Genomic DNA, 24,974 nt, shown 5'->3' on the forward strand with positions numbered 1-24,974 from the left:
TTGTTAAGATAAGATTTTATTGATAAGCTCTGATTGTTACATCTGAACTTGTAACTTTGGATCTAACACTCTAGGTAATAGTGCATGTAAATATAGCAAGATACATAATGTTGACTGGTCTTAATCACACATCATGCCAGTTAGTCATTTGAACTAGTGAGCCAATGCTCACGTCCAGGAACAGCCCAGCGTACATGATCTCGTCAAACCATTCTCTCAGTGGAAGATCCATTCTCAGGTCTCAATAGAGACATTTTCATATCTCAAAATTCAGATCAGCAATGGGACACTTCACTATACAGGATAGTAGTTACTGGAAAAGCTTCTAAAGACAAGAAAGTGGTTCACTACTATTACTGTCTATTTCTTCACAAGTGATTTCAAAATTTTGAGTTCCATGAATCCTATTTATATGTGAGCTCATTTCTCTTAAAAACTTTGTTCTAATGTACTTGCTATATATGGGGTCTAAGAGTTGCCATGGTTACTTGTCTGATTTCTGTTTGTACATTGACACAATGTCAATGATCATTCTTCATTGTAGATGAAATAATAGTCATAATCTGTTTAAGCAGCTAAATCATTTAGCCAGTGAAATGTATTTGTGTTACTTTAGCAGGGTTTGAATTAAACACAAGTCTGTCAGTCTGAGCCTAGTATAATTCAGGAATCACTGGTGATATTTCAAGAGACCACCATGTTTACCATTCAAGTCATGTCTGTGGATATCTAGCCCTGTTTAACACATGGCAATTATCTTTTCTGGTTATCTATACACCTTTGTGTTTGTTCTGTGTCAGAGTTTTATCTTCGGAACACAAAAACTGCATGTCATATGAAAACAGTAATTCTGTTTCATTTAAGAAAAAATATCTAGACAGATAAATATGTTGCTAATCTCATGCACGAGGCCATTGCTGATCTCAATATTGAGATATTCCTTTATGTGATTACCAATCAGTCAAGATTAAAGCAAATGATATATTTTTACTGCAATGGGTCAGTTTTTTAACATCTGAATTTGAATTGCAATCAAGTGACAAATCTGAAAACATGTACACCTCAGATACTGAGATATGTTGTAAAATATCACAGAATATGCCATCCTCAGACATATAAATATAAAGGTACAAAAACCTGAGTTTCTTTGGACATAAATTCTCTTTCGGTAATATGGAAACTTGAGACCCAAAGTTGCAGTAAAAGGAAGAAAACAAGAGTTATGTGATATGCATAAATACCATATAGGGACACAATGCAAGACTAGCTGAACACTTGAATACATGTTCTTTGATATTCCTTCAACAGCACCTGGAACAAAGAACTGGCTACTTTCTGGGGGAAAATAATGTCGCATAGAATGCCTTATTGACATGTGAACAGTCTCAATTCAATTAAAACTTTGTCAACATTTTCCTCATAGTTACATAGAAAAGGTGTACACACATGTAACACACATAGCACTGATTATTCACGTCTTATTATTCCCCAGAAAGTAGAATATTTTTACTGTAAGCAAATATCAATAAAATACTGAATCAGTACAATTCTAACTAACAGAAGCTAAAAATCTAGAAGCAATTAAGCATATAATTTATGAACTCAAAATAAAACCGTCACCAATTAAGATACCAAGATGGTTAAATGTATGATTCTGATAAAATGATTCTATGACATTCTGATGTTGCCTAATTCTGTGCCAAGTTTGCAGTGCCCTTCACAAATATAACGAAACATAAAATATTTGGCAAGATTGAACTTGAGCAAACAACTCTACCAGAGAGATACTTGCCAGTACCAACAAAAGTCATCTTCTTATTAACAAACCCTTTCTCTTTGAACAGAGTACAGAAACACTTAAAACATCCATCCATAAAATAAAATTTTAAATTCTGATTCAGTGGAATGTTGGTAAAAATTGTATTTATTTGCTTCAAGGATATACTTGGAAAGTAACAATATCCGCAGTGATATACCTATGCACTTTGATATAAACACATATGTTAATAAGAACTGTCATTATTTGTTTGATAATATTGAAATCAGTAATTATTGGGACATGTATCATTTGTCTCTAAAAACACCATTTAAAATGTTAGTACAGGCAAGTGAGTGTAATGGCAAAGAAAAATACAAAGTAAATTATCTTTGTTATGTATCAAGATTGAACAGTTTGCCATCACTTTCTTCAATATCTAATAAGTGGGTGTCCCCTGCTTAGACACAAAGAAAATGATAGCTCTATTCACTTAGGACATCAACTGACTAGACTTTTTTTGATAGAACTGCTAGATTATGCTTGTTCCAAATCTCATAAGAACAGTTGTGTGTTGCCTCATGCCGGCAATCATGCTTGATATACCTTTCTACCTTGCATATAATTTATTTTACTACACTGAACGAGAACTTGCACATCATTTTGTGTTTAGTTAAAAGATGTGCTTCACACGAATCTACTTCAACATGGTTCCTGATCAAAATATGATTGCTTTAAAACAGGACAAAAAGAGAAAACAAATTTTTCAAAGATTTAAAATTGCTGATCTTAACAATAGACTAATGACCAATTTTTAAGTCATCAATCATTACTGTTAATCTGGCATCAAAATATTTCTTTATCAACATCTGTCAACAATTCATTATTTGTCCACTGTGAAATTCTTTGAAGCAGCACTGTTCTAATTTGTATTATAATATTTGGTTTAAACCCCTATTTATGGATAAAGAGATATATTGAGAAATGGTATTGTAATACACTAATTTGAGATCTGGTAAGATTGGTATTTACCATGATTGACTGTTAGAATGGAACATATAGGTATTAATAAATCAAATTCATTTATGCACCTACATGACCATCATACTATCCTTTGATTATCCTTCAATTTGAATAAATGGAAGACCCCCAAATTGTTTCAAGTTTTAGCACTAACCATCCACCGATCCCTGCTGCATGCTGTTTTGGCACATGGGAGAATGCTTAGCAGACACAGGGAGTAGAGAGAGAAACTCACTTTGAATTAACATGCTTTCATGGAACTATGTCAGGGCCCAGATTTTCGAGGCTCTCTTAGTGCTAAGATAATCGTAAGTGCCATACATTAACATTAACTTATGACTATCTTAGAGCTAAGACAGCTTTGAAAATCTAGACCCAGGTGTTTATGTAAATGGCTAACAGTAGCAGCAAACCTTATCACCTTTACGGTGTTGTAAATGCTAAGTAACATCACTAATTATGTATCTGATTGCCGTTGTACAAAACACATTAATGTTAAGACTGTAATAAGTCTATGTTATGGAATGGAATGCCTTGTACAACAGCACCCTGGAAATTTAACCCGGTCGGACTTTCATACATCAGCCAATAAAAAGAACAGTTTGTCTATATTTACACCAATAGGTGTAATATTGCCACTTGTTTCAGCCATGAAAGGCGAGCATGATATTTCTGACACTATATTATTCGAAACTGACTTGATTAGAGCTATGGTGACAAATGTGTCCAGGGATTCATAATAAGATGGATAATATTACACTTGATAATTAGGATGCCACCTGTTTTCCTTTCAGTTTGTGGTCTGATGTTTCTATTATTCTGGGTTGGGCATGCTTTTTGTTCACTGCAGGTTTCCACATCAATATCAGTGATGTTACAACAAAGAATTTACTGATCAAGCAAGACTGGACCATGAATCTGGCTATACAATCCAAGTAGTTTTCCTTCTGGTGGAGTGGTAATAGACTTCAAATGATTACAGCACCATGTAGTAAAACACTTTTAAAAAGGTAATTTTACTTTAACAGGAATGGCCGAAGTGTTCGTCCTGTACTGAAATACACATAACACTTTGTGTCAAAACAAGTTTGCAAATAGTTTGCAAATAAATGGTAGAGAAACAAATAACAGATACATGTGTTCAAAAGAACTAAACTAAAAACTTCACTCTAAACCTACGAAAATCATAAAAATCACCACCAATCTAGTCAATTGTGGTTGGTAATTTAGTCTTGATATTGTATTCATTTATCCATAAAACAAAGCCTTTTTGCCATATATAAATAAAACTTGAAAAATACTGCCTTAAATTCAAACAAAAAAGTTTGAGAACTTCTCGTCATGGGTGTTAGGCAAAATATGAGACATTGAAAGAGAGCTGTGATCTGGCACATTGGACAGCAAAAGACTGCCATCATCATGGCTCTATAGTTGAGTTGATATGTCCAAGAACAAGTTCAGTTCTGTTTCAATCTTTCAAATTGTTGTCTACAATACATGCATATCTAACAACATCGAATGCATAGAGAAGCCTTCTTTGCTTCATACATATATTTAGCACTAAGTGGAATTCCAAATTTGAAGGATTATCTGTGAAGCTTGGCTTCAAAATCACCACCCACCGTAGGGCATACATTGTGAAATTGAAGTTATTGATACATCTGTTTTATGAACACTTTGAGTGTACGTTGTAAAAAACATGACCATAACTTGTAAACAAACAGTTGAAGATACTGAACGGAACAACAAATACTTGCAAACACGGCTGCCTTGTCCGATAACCTGCAACGTTCGACCTAGAATGTTTCATCTTGAAAGGCTGCATCTATCAAGATGCAGATCAATCCCTGATGTATCTTGTATAAGCTTGTAGCAACCCTTACACAATATCTCAGTAATTATTTGTGAAACACACTACTTACAAGTGCAATCAGTTCCCAGGCTTTGCGTTTTCAATGCCGGTTTAGAACTTGTTGCACATGCTTTAATACTACAAAACAACTTAATGGGTAGAAATTTCATCAGTAATCATCATAGCTACCAAATATTTTAAAAACAATTTGATCTTTATATAGTGAAGCATTATCCTTTGAGGAATATAAGGAGTCTATGTTAAGAACATTTAAACATGTCAAATCCTAACTACTCGTTATGGCACATGCAAATCTCTCAGATCAGAGCAATCAGAAACACTACAGCGACAGCTGATGCTGTGTCTACTTTAAAAACAGATTTATCATAATCACAACTAAAGATTGTGTAGGGCTTGCTACAAAACTATACCATCAAATGACATAACAATGTAAGATGATATGAACATGATAAATACACTTCCTGGTTAGTCCAGTACCAATGAACACTTCTCAAGACTAGTGTTTCAAACCTAGAATAGTACATATACTGCATATACTGAGATAGACACACTCAAGCAAAGAACATCAACACTCAAAAAGACCGATAAAATTGATAAAGCTGAGAGTAGAGCCAGAATATTCCAAATAAATAAGTCTTAACGGTTTCCAACTATGGAATATAATGATGCTACTCTAATTAAATAGTGGAATGTATAATCAGGTTGTATGCAACTCTTGTCCCTTAGTACTGGTGTGTGTAGACTGCAGCGGTGGAAGGGGGTGGAGCAGCATAGCTAGCAGGATATTCATATGTCCCTGGGTAATCGGGGTCTGAAACAGACAACAGCAGTGTCATACACTGTGGCAAGGTGACGCAATGTTTAATATTAAGCAGAAAGTCACAGCAGTGATTGAAATAATGACAAATCCTCGAGTCCTTAAGGTGTCCTCCTGTGGTAGAGACGTCCTAAATCCTGGCTTTAACATTATAGTTGTGACAAGGAGTCTTTTCGAACACTGCAAGAGGCCCTTGTGAAATCCATAATGTTGAAAGTGATAAATCCAAGATAAATACAACAAAAGACAACCTCATGGTCCCCCGGAGTGGCCCCTTGTTAATTATAAATATTGTGATGTATAGGTTGTCAAAGACCTTAAAAAATGCTACACCAATAATAGTAAGCCACAGTAGACTAGTACGAACATATGGGTGAAGAACTGATCTGCTTAAAATATATACATGTTCATATGTACAACAATTACTCATTTCAGAGTAACTGTTGACAAAATGTCTGATCAATATTGGAAATCATTTACACCAAATACATTTTGTATAAAGGTAAATTATATCAAGCACAAAGCTACAAAACAAATGAGATGTGCAGGCAAGTGGAACTATATGGCATCCATTATCTTCTTTGATCAAAGGCATGGAAGGATGTGACTTGGCTTACTTTGAATGACCTTTCCTGGTGCTACAACATAAGAGGCACTTGTAGCTATAGGCATTGCAGATGCATATGATTGCATATCACGGGCACTGTTTGGATAAATAGGTCTGCCTTGATAGGGACTTGCAGGAGCAGTAGTTAGTTCAGCACCTAGACAGACAGATAGACAAAGCTCTAGCACACTTCAGCTCAGCAAAATCAAGAGAAAAACTACATAAAATGTAAAGTTAGCACTACAGCTAGTAAATATAAGCAAAACTAAAGATATATAGTGGTGATCAGTAAATAAGAAGGCACAACATGTCAAATTTGGAAGCAGCACTTCAGACTTCGAAAGAAATGGCAAACCTAATACTGTAGAATTATCCAGTAAAACTTCAGATTACAATATGTTATAAGATATATGTACACAGTTCAAAAACAACTTTAACATAGCATACAGGAAAGTATTAAAACCATTTTTGACATGTTAAATGCATTTAGTGCTTGATATATACATTGACATAGGAAAAAAAAGAATCGTCATAGAATGTTTAGGTCATGCTTCTTGTCATAGAATGTTTAAGTCATGCTGCTTGGTACCAGAGTGACATGTATATACATATGAGTGAAACCACAGCCAATCATTGTATTATGAGTAGAAGAGAATGGACGATCTAAAAGAAAATGAGAAGCACAAAACTCATTACTCTACTCATCACATGTTTCTTAGTTTGGTCATAGTCATTTGCATTTTTAACCTAAAAATATGTCATCCACATAAAGAGTCGTATGACCAACAAAAGATTTAACAAACATCTCTCTCTGCATGTGGAGCTTTTGTTTTTGCTTCGCTGTAATTCAGTATTCAGTGAAGGTAGTCGGTCTATTAATTCATTACAAAGATAGAACATTACATTCAATGAATTAAATGGCGACCAATGAAAATAAATCATGGAATCTATGAAGAAACAGTTACTAAAGCGGCAGTGATCATGTTTCCAGAGCACATTTATCACTGCTGAACAGCGCAAAAGCACAGATGACAAGCATACAGAGTACAACTATAACCTGCAGTGTGTCCTAGCCTGTCAGTACCATGTAATAAGTGCTAAAGTATGTCGCTTCAAGTTATGACTCGGGATATACATCATAGTACATGGTATCTGGGACTAGTTTTCTTTTTTTAAAAGACATGCATTTGGTTAATAGCTTCGATACAGCAATATATCTTTTCCTCTCCACTCAAAAGAATAAAACTGCTGTACTCATGTAAAGATAAATTTCATACAGACAAAGCAGTTATTATAAATACATATGAACTATCACTAGTTGTCGTGTCACTTACTCTCCACATTGACTCCAAGTTGAAGGAGGACAAACTCTGCAGCAAATGACTTGGCCTCTTCAACTGTTCTGCACAGCTTGTTGGGCTGGAAGGGAGCAGGGTTCTGTGATGCTAGAGCGGGGATGGTCACCTGTTGGATGAATAATTTGTTTCCATAATAAAATGTTTTGATTCTTCGATAATACCATCTGCCTCACTGCTTACATATTACTGAAGTGATCATAAATTTTAGCTAACTCAGCTGAACTAGTATCTGAAACAAACATTTCTTCGAAAACTTTACATCACAGAACGTGGTAAAAATTATCTATATTAACGAGATACATACATAATTTCATGTCCTGTCAGACTTGTCTGGCCCTAGTAATTCACATAACAATGATTATGGGTAAAAAAATAAGAAGGTTAACCATTAGAAGTGAAATTGTCTACAACCTAAGTTTTTATCATTTCTAAAGAAACAAGGTACAGTTAAACACTGTGTGTATTCTTTCTGAACAACCTATTCCTTAACAAAAACTCTTCTACAGATGGATCAGAATTCTGTGAGCAAAAACATCTAACCAACCCAAATTTGAACATCATTATGTCTTCTTGTGACAGTAGTAAATACCTTGAATAGGAAGAGTTGCATGTCACCGCCACCACCTCCAGTGGAGTGGAGCTGATAAAGTGGGCTTCCCCAGCCATTCTTCTGACATAGTTCTTCCAGAATCTGAAACAGTGATAGGTTCAATGATTGTACCTACCAAGTCAAGTACAATATATCAGCTGTGTAAATGATCTGGCAAACAACTTTAAATGACACAGATGTACCTGTAACTAGAACCTCAAGTAGCTTTTGGGAGATGGTTTAGACATGTTTCAAGAACAGACATTTCTTTCAATTTCAGTATTACCAGTATTTCTCATTCCAACAAATAAATATGTCATATGTTATAGGACTGAATGGTATATAAAATATATGACTAGAAAAACTTTGTATTGCAGCTTTAAGGCCAGACCAATTTTATTTCTTGTTTTACGGATCTGCTGGTCGTATTGTTTGAAGAATAAGAGAGAAAAAAAATATATTCATTTTCCCTGCTTAAAAAATAAATCCCCATGTTTTTATTGGCCAAAAATGTAAATTACAACAATTTTGTTTGTATATACACTTCATAAATTGCCAAAAATGAAATACTTTTAGCATTTAAAAGGAATATTACTTTGACTGGTATTCTTATTTTTTATTTTTTCCCTCCTGCCTTTAGGTTTTCTGAGGACAAAAATCCGTAAAACAAGAAATAAAATTGGTCTGGCCTAATGTATTTTCTATACTGGTTTAACATTATGTTGGTGACATCTCTAAAAAACTATATCGTATATTGATGAAAAGGTTAAATTATCAAAAAACAACAACAGTTAAACAGTTGTCTTCAATATATCCTCTGGTTACATAGTGTGAAAGTTGTGTCTAAATTCTGATTGAATAACATGCACATTATTTTCTGTTATTTATACTTATCTTAGAAAATATTACAAAAAAACCCATTACAAATATGAATGTTCTACCAACACCAAGAAGAAAAGACCACAGCTACTCTTCTATGTTACTGTGCCAAGAAAATGGAAATTGAAGCAACAGAATTGGAGACAAAAAGACCTGCTGAGAATAATTATAATGAGTATATACATTAGAAACTATCAAATATCTTTTCTTTAACAAACTAAAAAAAATTTGCATCTTAAAAACCGTCTAATACTAAAATAGTTTGTTAATACCATAATTGCTTTCAACATCTTGCCAACCAGGACATTAGACTCCAATCAACTGACCCATACTTATGCCAGAGTTTGTTTATGTTCATGAGCCCATCCACCTGTCTACGGCGGCTGATCTTACAAAAGGAACTAATTTCCCCTAGTCTGTAACACTAACAGTACGGGGTAATAAGATTCTAACAAGTATTATGTTTACCCAGTTTACTGGACATGTGACCCATCTTGGACCTTTATGTTATGATCTATTGTTTCATTTTGTTTGACTTCTTTTTGAAATGCAAGCGGTTGCACTTCTGAAGCAATGACTTGTTAACCTAAGGGTTTCAGAATTTTAAAAATATTCAACAATTGGGCTCTTCCAGTAAGTGGGTTCTAAGCATATCCATCTGAATGTTGACTAGCTGTCCAAGATAAATACAAATTTGTAAATGTATTTTTGAAAATGTACATCAGTATCAAAGAATACATACTACAATCTACTTCCAACTGCATGACTTTGTTTTATATGTTTTTATACATAGATTATGCATAATAGATTATGTTATACTTTATAATACTTTCTTAAAAGTGTTCACATTCAAACTTGTTGAGTGGAACTGATTTTGAATACTCATATATCATCATTAAAAGATGTACAGAAGTTATTGATGGTTAAATGGTTAGCATAAAAGGGAAACCACACCACTCATGTTAAATGATAGTAAAATTCTAATCCTACTGATTCTATTTTCATCAAACACCTCGCACAAGCACTACAAAGCAAAGGAGAGAGCTGGTTACAGTTCAGGAATGAATGTGATGCCACACTTCATACAACAGTGTGAAGAAAGAAGTCCCTTCCACAGTAAGGTGTCATCAAGTTCTTCCCAAACTGTAGAAGCAAGCAGTATTATATCCATAGGCAGGCCAGAGACAGTTGGAGTTTCGTCAAAGCTTGCAGGCTAGGCTCAAACCGTTACCATCAGAAAACACAATACCTGAACTGTAGTTTTCACTGATTGTGGTTTGAGTGTAACAGGGTTAGTGGGAGTCAATTCCATGCCAGGCAAGATGTCAAAAAGGCGACCCTACAGCAAAAACAGGTTTTAACAATGGTGCTGACCACAAATATTCTCCCTCAGGCTCGGACATGTGTGTGTACTCTGTGTGAACGAGTATCTTGATAGTTTGTTAATTCAATCACTTGTGACAGATTAAGAATGTAATTGAATAAGAAGCAAATATTTCATAAATGGCTGAAGGTTTTGTAGTATAATAATACAGGCCATTGACTGATGTGAATGAAGTGCAGCCTTCATTCTTCATCAGTCACATGTACACTTGATAAGATCATGTGTCGAAAACATTTTGACATAAGAATACACCATTGAGAAGCAATCCTTCAGAGAATTTGGCTTGGAAGCTCAACACTTACATGCAATAAGTATTTAGAACATGCATGCATGCATGCATACTCATGCATAAGTACATGTAACACAGCTAGGGCTTTAAAGATACACCGTATCAGGATACACTATTATCTTGAATGCACTTTGTCACACCTGACATCGTAACTTGACACTTCAACTGTTACAGACCTAGCAATAGTCCATATGAACTCTAAATAATTCTCACTCTAAACAACACAGCCTCTAAATAAACAGAACTTAAAATAATTAGTTATCAAAACTGGTGTTAAAGTAGTAATAATTAATTAGCGTCAGAATGTAACAATGAAAGTAATGGTGTACTCATAATACTCATGTTGGAAATATAGACTTCAGTTATAACAAGATACTATCATCAAAAAGAACACTTTCAAACAATGCCTGGTAAAGTAGGAGGGAAGCATGTAGTCTGAAACACTTTGCAATCCTAAAAAACAAGAGGTATTGAATCATTCACGTACTGCACTACCTAGTTCCAACTACGAGTAGTTCTCCCATTTAACATAAAATGTACAATGTATGACTGATATACTTCACGAAATGACTAGAAACCTGTGACATAACAACGCAAGTACAACAAACATGCAAGCAGTGGGCAAGTGATGAATGTATGTCTCACCTCTGCTGGGTGTCTTCTCATTCCTCCTCGTACATATCCCTGCACATAGGCCCTGGATCCCCCTGCCCCACGGGATCCTGCTGCTCCTCGACCACGCCCCCCGAACCTGTCCCCTTACACCAACAGCTGCTCTCTGCATGCCTCTGCCAAATACAGGAGATATGTCACAACATGTGCAAATAGATTGGCACAGCTTACGTTTGGTTTGTCAACATACGTTAAATGTATCAATTGACAAACACTTCATTATGACTTTTCCACAACCACAGCAGAAGCGAGTTTTGAGAATGATTTGCACAATGATTTCCTCGTACCAATATTAACCCCTTAAAACATCTTTATCTGCAAACATTTCAAATAACATTTTTAAGAGATGTTACAGTGTGTTGCAATGGCTAAAGTACAAGTCAGACTATCAGGTTTTCTAAAAAAAAACCTTGATGTGTCTTCATGTGGTCTCTGGTAAAGATGATTTATGTCAGATGCCGAGTGATACTTCTAAATGTGTTTTGTATTCTAGCATACTGAAAGAGATTTTGTTACTTTGGTGTGTAATGTTACACAAAGCGTTATTTTAGGTATGTGATGGTCTACAAAAGTATAATCCAGTCAGGACATTATAATGAACAACAATCCATGGAGTCAGGACCAATTCAACCCCAAATTCCAAACAGTTATAGTAACATAAGTTGGGACCCATACCTCCCTGCTCCAGCTTGCTGTACAAACTGGCCATAGAAGGCTGGAGCAACCAAAGGTGACTCATATGCTGAATAACCATACACCTGCAACAGAATCACAATTACATGATTATACAGTACTTACATAAGTACAGTTAGGAATGATGTACCAAAGAAATTAAACTATAATGTTTAGTTCTAAACAAGAGTCAGCAGAAGATGACAAATCCCCCTGGCCACCACAAATTTGAAAGAACAAATCATCTGACAGTTACTTAAAGTCCAACTTGATCTTTGTAGATTAAGTCCAAATCGTTTCAATGGAAATCATGAAAATATATATGCCAAAAATCTGCAAATAGCAAAAGGGACCACTTTGGGATCTGTCTCATATATCTGCTAAGTTTTGTTGAAAGATATTGAAAGATTTACGAGTTATGCTCCGGAAACAAAGCCCACCTGTCCTGTTTGAGACTAATTCTGAATCATTTCCATGGAAACCAAAAAAAATAAAAAAAATACTTGGCCCAAAATCTGCAAATAGCAAATGGCACCACTTTGGGATCTGCCTCATATATCTGCCAAGTTTTATTGATAGATGTTCAGCTATACTCGGAAACGAAATCCACCCCTTTTTCAGACTAAGTTCAAATTGTTTCCATGGAAATCCAGAAAAATAATGATGCCCAAAATATGTAAATAGCAAAAGGCACCACTTAAGGTTCTGCTGGAAATATATACCAATTTTTGTTGAATTTTTAAAAAACAACGTTTTTTAGTTTATGCCCTGGAAACAAAATAATTACGGACGGACGGGGCGTTGACAATATCCCAAGGAATATAGTCGTGTCTGACATATCAAAAGGAATTGAAACTTGAAGAAGTGTTGGTGGCAATAGAGGACACACCAAATGAATTTTCAACTTATAAACTCTTGAAGGAGAAAAGCTAAACTTCATGTAATTAAATCAAACACACATCTATTGAATTGTTTTGGAAACAGAACACATAAATGTGTCATAATTTTCAAACTAGAACTGAAAAACCAAAAAGAAAATAAAGGTTTCCCCTTTCTCCACTCTCTCAACAAATACATGGAACATTGCTGCATGCTGACTTGGGAAGGAAACATCCCTTAATAACTAATTCTTCTTCACTAAGAATACAGTTTAAATTGTTTTTAAACATTGAAACACAAGCAAATTACTATAGAAACTAAACTGCATGCTGAACTGAACACACGGCCACATGCTAAAATCTGTAACCAATATTGAGACTACCTGTGAAGATGAACTCTCTGTCACTTCACTGTCCTGAAAGGGCATAACGAGACATAGAAAAAACGACATTGTAATAAATTATGCAGTATTTTGTGATGCCAAAACTTCTCACTTCTCAGAGATGATAAAAAAGGACAGCATGTCAGTAACTAAAATCTTTGACAATTTAGTCTTATTGTGTTGTGTAACTTGGCCATTAATAGACAGCTAACCAAATTATCTTATCATAATGTGTTTTTGTTGTTGCTGAAGCTGTGTCTAGTAAAAGTAAAAGCTCATATAGTAACACCTAAAATCTGCTGAAAGTAACACCGAGAGCCATCTTTGGGATAGCAGTCTCAATAGTTGTAGGGCAATAACTGTGTAAAGGCTGGTGTTGGTAATAAATGCAATTCCTCAAGTTCCAAGGACACCCAACCAAGTATGGGTCAACAAAAAACAGTGAATTAGGTTATTACACCTGGCTGTTTTGGTTAAGCCCAAACGTCATGGCTCATGGATCAATGTTCACACTATGCCTGTTCAGTAGGCACTCATGATCTTAACAAGTAGCTGCTTGGTATATCAGATCTTATTCTAGTTGGTATACTTTCAAACATTTTTAATGACACCTATAATAACTAACTAAATTGATTGTACATCCTTTCACTGCCATAGTGTTTCAAACTGATCACGTACTTTCAATTTACTGTTTACATTTTGACCATTGATTTGATGAACCTCTCCTGAGATTTTATAACATGTGGGAAATCTATTTATGTCCTCTGACATACGGCTCAACACGAGCAGGATTCAGGAGATAGGTTGGTGTCTAACGCCCCACTCAGCAATATTCCAGCTATATTGCAGCGGTCTGAAAACAATTGAATCTAGGCCAAACAATCCAGTGATCAACAGCATGAGCATTGATCTACGCATGGGATACAATGGCATGTGTCAACCAAGTCAGAGAGCCTGACCACCTGATCCTGTTAGTCGTCTCTTACGACAAGCATGGGTTGCTGAAGCCCAATTGGATTCCGGAGAGACCGGTGACATTTCCTTGTACTTTTCCACTTTAACTAAAGGTAGATGGCTGCTCTACAAGCGAAAATGAAAAATCTATTTCTAACTGCAGCTTATAACATTGATAACTCTCTCACATTTCAAATCAAAACTCTGAGAAATTGAATAGGAGGCATGTATCTTTGACCATACAATACCAATGCTTCAACAACTATGAAATCCAACAGTCCATACCTTTCATACGAGCAACAGAAACAACATTGTCATTACAGGTGTTTGCCATGCTATGTCTATCTATACACACAGTTTTATTGTATCAGTCGGATGTATCTTACCTGTTGATATCCAGGTTTGCCAGATCTCATCATCCTTGAGTAGTCATTTTTGTCCACAGGTTTGGCTAGTACCACCTCAATCAAAGATCCTTCCAGTGTGCTCCCTGCAATACATGTAACAAGAACAGTGATCACACAATGAAAGCCTCTGTATGCTGATGTTGGCATCCCCACAGCAGTCGCCCTGGTTTACAAATTTGAGTATATGTAACCATCAGCATTTGCCTCAGTAACCATCAACACAGGAGTAGACGCCATTGGGTCATATTCAACTAGTCTGCAGATCATTTCAACCTTGTGGCTATATAAAACAAAAAGACAAAGTCATCAATATCCCCCGCAATGGCAAAAAACTCTTCATGATTATGTCTACGAGGTATGATTATGTCAAATATTTAGGTGTGTATATAGAAAAGTGGAAGGAGAGTATTGAAAGGTTTTGAAAGTTCTGCTCCAGAAAGGAGCACTATTACCAATTTCAGTCTAAGTCAAACTTGTTGCCATGGAAATGACCAAAAAAAAATTATTCAGAATTCCAAAACTACCAAAAGGCACCAGTACACCACCAGATCTATCTATGTGCCAAGTTTGGTGAAGAAATACTGAATGGTTTTAGAGTTCTGCTCCGGAAAAGAGCACAACCACCAATTTCAGTCTAAGTCGAACTTGTTGCCATAGAAACGCCAAAAATATTTTATTCAGAATTCCAAAACAACCAAAAGGCACCAGTAGACCACCAGATCTATCTATGTGCCAAGTTTGGTGAAGAAATAGTGAACGGTTTTACAACCACCAATTTCAGTCTAAGTCGAACTTGTTGCCATAGAAACGCCAAAAATATTTTATTCAGAATTCCAAAACAACCAAAAGGCACCAGTAGACCACCAGATCTATCTATGTGCCAAGTTTGGTGAAGAAATAGTGAACGGTTTTAGAGTTCTGCTCCGGAAAAGAGCACTACCACCAATTTCAGTCAAAGTCGAACTTGTTGCCATGGAAACGCCAAAAATATTTTATTCAGAATTCCAAAACTACCAAAAGGCACAAGTACACCACCAGATCTATCTATGTGCCAAGTTTGGTGAAGAAATAGTGAACAGTTTTAGAGTTCAGCTCCGGAAAAGAGCACTACCACAATTTCAGGCTAAGTGAAACTTATTGCCATGGAAACGCCAAACATATTTTATTCAGAATTCCAAAACTACCAAAAGGCACCAGTACACCACCAGATCTATCTATGTGCCAAGTTTGGTGAAGAAATAGTGAATGGTTTTAGAGTTCTGCTCCGGAAAAGAGCACTACCACCAATTTCAGTCAAAGTCGAACTTGTTGCCATGGAAACGCCAAAAATATTTAATTCAGAATTCCAAAACTACCAAAAGGCACCAGTACACCACAAGATCCATGTATGTGCCAAGTTTGGTGAAGAAATATTGAACGGTTTTAGAGTTCTGCTCCGGAAAAGACAAATGTACACGGACGGACGGACGGAGTCCATTTTAATACCCCCCGCAAAACGCGTTGAGGGGGATAATAACCCCAAATTAGTTTCAGATAAACAGACCATTAGCCATATCTGTCCCTTTAAACCTAGGGTTGATGTAGATCATAATTGCCATCATCAGGCATCTCAAATTTCCCAAGACATATTTCATATTGACATTTATGGTCATTAAAAGAATCATTTGTAGCGAGTCATTTCCAGTTATTGAATTGACCAGATAGGGCAACAGTCTGCAACTTTAGCAACTAGTCTGAAGTCTGGGTCCAAACAACTGCCTTTTTGCTTTGCAGGCATGATTACACACGTACACACATTAAATAATGTATCCATATAGCCATTTATATTCATATCATATCATAATTATGGTTGTTTGTATGATAATTTTAGGGGCGGTGGGGAAGCCTAATGCTTAAAGTGTTGGCTCGTCACGCCGAAGACCCGGTTTCGAATCCCCACATGGGTACAATGTCTGAAGCCCATTTCTGGTGTCTCCCACCGTGATGTTGCTGGAATATTGCTAAAAGCGGTGTAAAACCAAACTCAATCAGTCAGTATGATAATTTTGAACCTTTGGATGCAGCATACTTTGATTTTAGATATGCAAGTGCTGCAAAGGTGGGCATCATGTGCAATAATAGTTTCCTTAAACTGTTATTGCTCAATGACTTACAAAATAAATTGTTGTTGGTTAGTAAATATGGGGCCCCCCTCAACTAACACCTGCTTAAAGAAGGTATGTTATAGGTATGCTGACATGTCATTGAGGGCTATTGCAAGAGATATTGGTTGTCATTCATCGACAAAAAGCTGATTGGTGAGGAAACATCAGCAAACACAGGTCTGCCATGAGTGACAATCCTAGGAAGGATACAGCCCTTCTCGACTTAATATGCTCGTGTCACGTGCTGTGTTACAAAAAGACTGGCTTCCACATCATTTGTCCAACACCACAGTCCAAAATCGCCTAAAATTGGCTGGGAAGGGTCAGACACCCAATCAGACCCTTGTTATACTTGGAGCACAAAGCAGCCCGACTTTGTCACTGGAATTTGACTTTGGACAAAAGTTTATTTCTTTTTCTTAAGATTGATGGCCGTACTCGTGTTTGGTGCCGCAGAAATACTGCACATGCACAACAGAATATCTTGGGAGAAGTATCGTTTGGCAGGGGTTCACTGATGATGTGGGGGTGCCACTGATATGACTGTAAACTTGACCTTGTGAAGATCAGACAAAATCTCAATGGACAAACTTACATATCAGACATCCTAGACAGGGTTGTTCTAACCACATTCGATGACCATCCTCTGAACCCAAAGCCAGTCTTCATGGACAACAATGCTCTTCCAAAACATGCATGTACTGATCTCAATGCCATGGGTAAAGCTTGTTTGGGACATTATGAGTAGCAGAATATGACAGAGATAACCTTCAGTCCAAAATCTTGATGTATTAATTGGAACAAGCTCTCCATCACAAAGGTAACACGATGCCACAACATCAAATACAATGTCTGATACAGTCTATCAGGAATAGGGTCAGGGATCATGTTATTGCAGTTGGCAGAGGCAACACCAGATAAGTTAAGTTGTTTAGATAAGTTCCATTGTTACTATGAAATATCTTGGGTGTTGCAATACTATTTTCCATGTGTATATAATAATTTAATATATAAGTTCAAATATTTTAACTCTATAAATGACATTAATTGGCCCATTCAGGCAACCAAGCTCAAATATATTTGCCAAAGACCAAGAACATACCCCCAGGTTTCAGGAAAGCATTTGCAGACAATAATAGTGTTCACATACCATTGAGAATTTTCATTGCCTGTAAAGCATCTTCCCTCGCTTTGAAGTGAACAAATGCATAATCCCTGAGCTTCTTTACTCTCTCAATGATGTTTTCCTTTCCCAGTGCTGTTTCAAAGGACTCCTTTATAGTTTCTTCAGACGTGTTCAACATCAGATTCGTACGTACAGAATTCTTACCTGGAAAGGTCACAAAAAACATATTTCACTTCATGTAACTGCAACATAAATCATACACACAAGATCATTGAAGAATTCAACTTATGCCCTTGACTAAAGGTTCAATGCATTTTAATTTCTGTCACTTAGTATATATGTCAGGGTAGAGATTGCAATCTGGTAGAATTGGATATACTACCAGTAGAGATTGCGATTGGAGTCTCTACCAGTAGAGATTGCAACTGGAGTCTCTACTGGTACAATCTGAGATTCTACCAGTACAGTTTCCAATTCAAATGGTAGAAACTCCGATTCATCTGTGGGCAAACAACAAAGACACTTTATTTGCTGAACAATAACATGCATTTTATTCAGGTATAACACTAGACTGTTTTCAGTGAAACTGTGTTTATTTCAGTAAAGGGTCCACCGGCCCATTATACAGATACATAGAACATGATGTATAAGAGATGAGATAAAATAAGGTAAAATACCACATTGCATCAATTCAGTTGAGAAATTGTGAATGTTTCTTAAAAGCTAGAAATACATATTTAGTTAGATTATTAAGAAGAAAAGCATTATAAGATGTCAACAATAGTACAAATTTAAGGATTAGGGAGCAGGGCCTGACGAAGATTATTATAAAAATCACATTCTAAGCAGAAGTGATGTTCAGACTCAATAATGGGTACAATACGAAAGGGGCATAATCTTTCGCTCGGCTGATCTTTCAACTGACAGTCCTGTCAAATGCCATACATACACTCAAAGAAATCAGTAAAGCCTTCATTTAGTGAGACACAAGACTTTACATTAAAATATATGTGTTTAATCGATCAAAAAATGAAGTGCTAAATATTTAGAGATTTATAATGTCCAACACAAAAGTATTGTCGGTACTTTGGAAGCCATTCCTTAAACCCGGATGGGACCTGAATATTAAAGAATGAAATGTATTTTACACTACTTCTTGTTCATTCACTTTTTTTGTTCATTCATTCTTATATTTGAGTGAAATAACAACTTAAAAAAACAGGAAGGTGGGGAAATGACCGGTCTGATATATATTGGGTGGGGTATTGTCCGGGTGGGGAAATGGTAGGTGAGGAATTGACCAGGTGGGGAAATGACTGGATTCCTGGGAGGACACCATGAACAATTACACCAGCACATTTTGTTTTCCTAAATATTCACTTAGATTGCCAGGGTTCGAAATACCCTATATATTAATGTGCCATGGCATGGTAATTATTGAAATGGTACGGCTAAAAAATGTTCTCGGTGCCCTTTTGACACGCCTGATTTTTCAGAGACATAACTCACATTTAGTCATTTAATCCCCAAAACAATTTTTTTTTTCCAAATTAAATAATACCAGCATATTTGACTGCTCATAAACCAATTTCTTTATTTAACAATAAATTTCAAATGATCATCATCATTGTCATTTATTCTAAAAACATGTGGGCATACTCAATTTCTGAAAGGCACACCTAAAATATTTGTCTGGTGCCCTAAGGCACACTTAGAAAAAAAAGTATTTCTATCCCTGATTGCAATCTCTACTAGTAGGATCAGATTCGAGCTTCTACTGGTAGAGATTGCAATTGAATAGGTTATTCTATATTATTAGAGTCTCTTCCAGTAGGATCGGAGATTCTACCAGTAGAGACTCGGATCGCAATATCTACTGGTAGAATCTCTGATTCTACCAGATCGCAGTCTCAACCCTGACATATAAACTCATGGAAACAAATAAGGGAACACATGAAAGTACAAGTGTTCCTTTATTCTTTTCCAGGTTTCTTCAAAAGGTATGTATTTCACTGTGGGTAAAATTCTGGAAATAAATAAAGGAACACTTGTTCTTTCATGTGTTCTCTTATTCGTTTCCATGAGGATATAATAATCAATCTGTTGACAAAAGCCTACTGAATAAGTTCATGAAAGTTCGTTTTAGCCACCTGTCAGGAAGGTTTTTGGCACTGACTGTACACCCAGTGTTCACGAATCGTGTTTCAAAGTAACAGGACATTGGGTCCTGTAAGTTTCAGATGTCTGTCTGACCCATTGAAAATTCACAGGACCCATAGAATAAAATTAAACACACATTTCAGATTTAGCATTTCTTATAATTGGCACTGAAATTATAAAAAAACATAAGATTTATAAACAGCAAACAGGTGTCACATGTCCCATATAACAACTTCAGTCAAAGTCATTGTGAAATATACAGTCAGACACTGGGGCCGGCAGGTTGTAGACTTCTATCGGACCGTTGGCAAATCTGCCGGATTTGTCAGAGGGTCAGACGCTATTCGCGAACACTGTACACCATACTGTATGTACTGTTGTTACTTAACACAGTGGTACCGACTTCACCGATCAGGTCAACCATCTGTAATCCTTCACCTCCTATTTAAAAAGAACTCGCATAGAACGTTGATCAGTGAGTAATATTTTAGTGTTATATTTGCCAATTGCAGCCATGATGGACCCATTCAGTTGATGACTGACTTCACTGACTGGCTTTGGTTATGTGGAAATATCATGTTTACAAATAATATGCATGAAAAAGTTATTATGAGTTATTGTTTGTGACCATTATGAAGATTACTAACAATATAACAGGAAAACCAGGCTATGAAATTTGTTCACTCACTTCAAATCAGGCTCAAATATTTGGCTGCAGTCAGTGAAAGCTACTGTCCGCTAAACATGCTAAATGTGGTAAATTCAGTTAAAACAGACTTATCTAGACTTTCATTGAAGTTTACATCAAATGGCAGTAAAAAGTACAGAACTGAATTAAATATGTCCTATTTCAGGAATGTTTTGGTAATTTACCCTGGGTTCAAATACTTTTAACCTCAATACCCAGAACACCAAAAATTACTCCAACAAGCTAATTTGCTCATGAGTAAGTGTACGTTAGTAAATGTAAAATTCCAATGCATTTTCTCATTGCAACAAAAGGTGAATATATATCATTTTGCAAACATAGGCAATTGGGTTTGTACATCTTCCAGTTCGATTTGACCTCAAGATGGAAGAAATCTTATCTTACAAATATGTTAGAAGATATCTGCTGTGCTAAACTTCTGAGGACAAATTTGGTGCCACCGGGAATAACTAAAACAGTAGCCATAGATGTCTTCTCAGTGGTCAAATAAGATATGTATGACCAAATTACACAGAGCAAATTTTCATATATACCTGTGAATATATTTTTCATCATCTCTGAACTAACTAGGTCCAAACAACTTTTCACAAATGTATATCATATGCATGAGTAAAGATGTACGCATGTCAATAAATACAGTATAGGCATTTGAGAAAAGCACCATATGATCAACTTATCGACAACATAAATTTTAAGTTTCAAACATTGATATTACTATTGGTCAAATGCTGATTACAAGGTGTTCCTCCTAGAATACTAAGCACAGCGATTGACATCTAATGCATAATCGCAGACTTTGACTCTCTCTTTGTTACAACATACTGGCAAGTAAAGAATGTATTTCATGATTCTGTTTGGATAAATATCATTAGGGCATTTCACAATGCTTGTTCATAAAGTTTGCAACATCAAAAATTCTTCAAATGATATTTCAGTTCTTGACCTAAATAACAAACAGATCTGAAAACATAGTAATACAAGTTCCATGGATACCAAAGGGCTTAAACATGGTGGTTCTCTACATTATAGATTACTTGTGGCCACATGCTACATTTCTGAGAAGACCTTAATAAACTTCAAACTCTCTTTCTGTAAAAAAATGCACTTTGAGTATAACTATGACATTGTTTTCATCACAGTGTTTACGAATAGCGTCTGACCCTCTGACAAATCCAGCAGATTCACCAACGATCCGATAGAAGTCTACAACCCGCCGGCCCCAGTGTCTGACTGTATATTTCACAATGACTTTGACTGAAGTTGTTATATGTGACATGTGACACTTGTTTGCTGTTTAAATCTTATGTTTGTTAATAATTGCAATGCCAATTATAAGAAATGTTAAATCTGAAAGGTGTGATTAATTTTTTTCTATGGGTCCTGTGAATTTTCAGTGTGTCAGACAGACATCTGAAACTTACATGACCCCAATGTCCTGTTGCTTTAAAACACCATTCGTGAACACTGTCACCATAACAATGATATGAATGTAGAATGTTAATTGTAACGTCAGTCATAGTGCCTGCTTCATATCATATAATACATGAACGATAGGAGAGTGACCCTGACCAGTATCCTTTTACTTTAAAGCAACACTTGTGTTTCTGCCGGTCTTTTGAATGTTTTTAAATCATATTAAAGTTAATTCTGAAGAAAAAAAGATGACTTCATAAAACAGTGGGTCTTAGACCAGTGAATTTTCTATGATACCGAAATGTCCTAGATACTTTCAGTTTGGGTAAATAAAACAGAAAAAATCCTCATCAAATTCACTAAAATCATGAATATGCCCTGCTGTCTCTACAAAAAAAATCCCTGATGCTAGCAGGTATTAAAACATATCACAAGCACACTGGCAGCTGACCGACTCATTTCAGTGTGTACAATGTAAAAGATCCTGAGGGCTAGTCCAGTTCAATTTCAGGCAATTTATGGGGGTTCACACTCGTGTCCCTTTGCTTCAAAGAGATTGGTAATTTAATGTCCCTCCTCCCTGCCCCTGTATATAATATGTGGGTTGGTAGTGATTAGATTATCTGTCTGCCCTGTGTTTGCCCTGATTTGTGATCATATGTGAAACTTTGCACACACTATGACCAGGTTATTGGGTAGCAACATATGATACAGTCCAAAATCCCACAGAACACTCTCTCTTAACCTGTAATAAATGACTAGACCCTGGAGATAAAACTACAGAGGCCACAAATTGAGACCAAAGTACAACTCGATATTTAATCAGATTACAAAAGACTTGATGTCACATTGCTTGTCACATACTACTGACATTATGGTTTTGTAAAAGATTTTGCAAAACAACAGAGCTGCTTCCGGGCACTGCTTCCAAAGTGTACATAGGTTCAAGCTGGTTATGCAAGTTTGATCCTCTGAATCAGAAATTTTCAGAAACCAGGACAAGGAAATGGTCATATACAACTAGACCACAGTAGTAATATTTCTGATAGTTTTGTTATGGAAGAACATAAAAGAACCAACTAAAGTGCCTCCGGCAAAACAAACTAAAATAAAGCTCTTTGGCTCCTATTTTCAGTCTCTCTCTTGAAATTCATAAAATGTTCCAAAGTCCTTGACGTTTGCAGCTCTTAAGGCTATATAGATAAGTTTCTTATTTAATGCATGGTCACTGGCTGTCATCCCAAATGTCTCTACCATTTATTTAAACCATGGACACCCTCGAGTTTCCACTATTAACAATATGGTTATAGTCCTTAGACTTTAATCATTAATGCTTCTTTTAAAACTGTCTGAAATACTGCTAACTGTACAAAGTATATCCTTTCATAAGAAGCACTTCAGCAGAATAATTTCTGTTCTGTCAGACATAATTTGAAATTATTCAGTAAAGTATCTGTTTATTGTTTAGTTTATTGTGTACTGCATTGTGATTGTTCTAAATGTGTATTACAACAGTCAATATCAAATATTGAACTAGTTCTAGTCCTACTTCTGGTACTTCTGGTCTGTGCCTGTCACTGTTATGATTGTGGTGAAGATGATGACTATCCAAAGAATACTGAGCTATAGGTGGTGGGCATGCAATTAGTTGTAAGTTGTCTAAGATCAACTAAATGACATTCTTTGTCATTCTAATTTGCTCCTAATTTATATACAGCTTTTTATATCTGGATCTAGACTGAAACAAATTAGATTAACCTTAACAAATATGTAGGTCTATTGTTACTTTGCAATCATTTGGTACATCTTTCACCACCTATTCACTAACAGCTCTAAATCTATTTTGTAAATTTATGTCAATTAAATTTGTTGTTTTTTAATGAAAATGAAACTGGCAAAATATAGGAGTCAAGGTTAACCATTTGAAAGGAGGTTTCTATATTTTCAGCCCCCTAAACGTAACATGTAGGCTAATAGACTGTAGAATTGAGAGAGACATAACTGGGTCACAATGACCTACGGACCAAAGGTGTAACAGATTCTGATTGAACACTCCACCATTCCCAATATACCATGCCCCAAATATTAAGATAACATGAACTTACTGTGGACATAATATCCTCGTCTACTTCTTGTTCTGGTTCGGCCCAATCAACAGCTATTTGGTGTCCCCATAATTGTATCCTTCCAGGAATCAACTTTCGTCGAGCCATAGCAGCGGCTCTGTGGCTCTCGTATTCTACGAAGGCAAATCCCCTGTTCTTCGTTTTATCCATAGCACTAGGATACACAATCACATCCACAACACCTTCAGTCACTTTCCTCATTTCCTGGAGAATTTCATCTCTCTGTTTCATTTTTGGAATTCCTCCTACAAAAAGTCTGCAATTGTCTACACTTGAACATACTCCAAGCAGACGACCTTTCCTGATTTCGAAGTTGTTCAGTTCTTTGACAGCGCGTTGGGCCTCTTGCTTTCTCGTGTACATGGCAAAAGCGTAGCCCCTATTAGATCCAGAAAAATCCATCATAAGCCTAAACTCATACAGTTTACCGATCTTTTCAAAGACCGGTACAAGTTCATCCTCGTAGCAATCCCTGGGTATTTTACCGATGAAAATTTCACAACCCCTGGGTGGAGACGGCCCGTCCCATTCAGGGGGTGGCCCACCGTACTTTCTCTGTCCGTTCTCTTGCAACATTGTATAACCTGACTTCTCCATTAAAGCCAGAAGCGCTTCTTCATTAGGGGCGCCAGCAACTCCCTGTGGCAGTTCCTTGTCCTCCCGAAGATCCATTTTGAAAGGCTGACACCCCCTAATCATCGCAGCTCTGAACTCAACGTAAAGATATCTTCTGCTACTAGTCCTTCTTCGCGCAT

The 24,974-nt window shown here is 36.2% G+C and overlaps 1 protein-coding gene across 1 annotated transcript; it reads right to left on the reverse strand.

Moving 5' to 3' along the window:
* On the reverse strand, positions 1-24,974 carry LOC124290246 (APOBEC1 complementation factor-like). The gene is given in 13 exon segments (XM_046726957.1): positions 1-5,463; positions 6,087-6,233; positions 7,411-7,540; positions 8,024-8,125; positions 10,152-10,241; positions 11,221-11,319; positions 11,321-11,363; positions 11,923-12,005; positions 13,181-13,213; positions 14,521-14,624; positions 17,836-17,997; positions 18,000-18,015; positions 24,199-24,974. Coding segments are annotated over 13 exon segments (1,818 nt in total). The 5' UTR covers positions 24,919-24,974; the 3' UTR covers positions 1-5,374.

Source organism: Haliotis rubra, unplaced genomic scaffold (genome assembly GCF_003918875.1).
Source record: "Haliotis rubra isolate DU_JTF1 unplaced genomic scaffold, ASM391887v1 Scf46, whole genome shotgun sequence".
Classification (NCBI taxonomy): Eukaryota; Metazoa; Mollusca; class Gastropoda; order Lepetellida; family Haliotidae; genus Haliotis; species Haliotis rubra.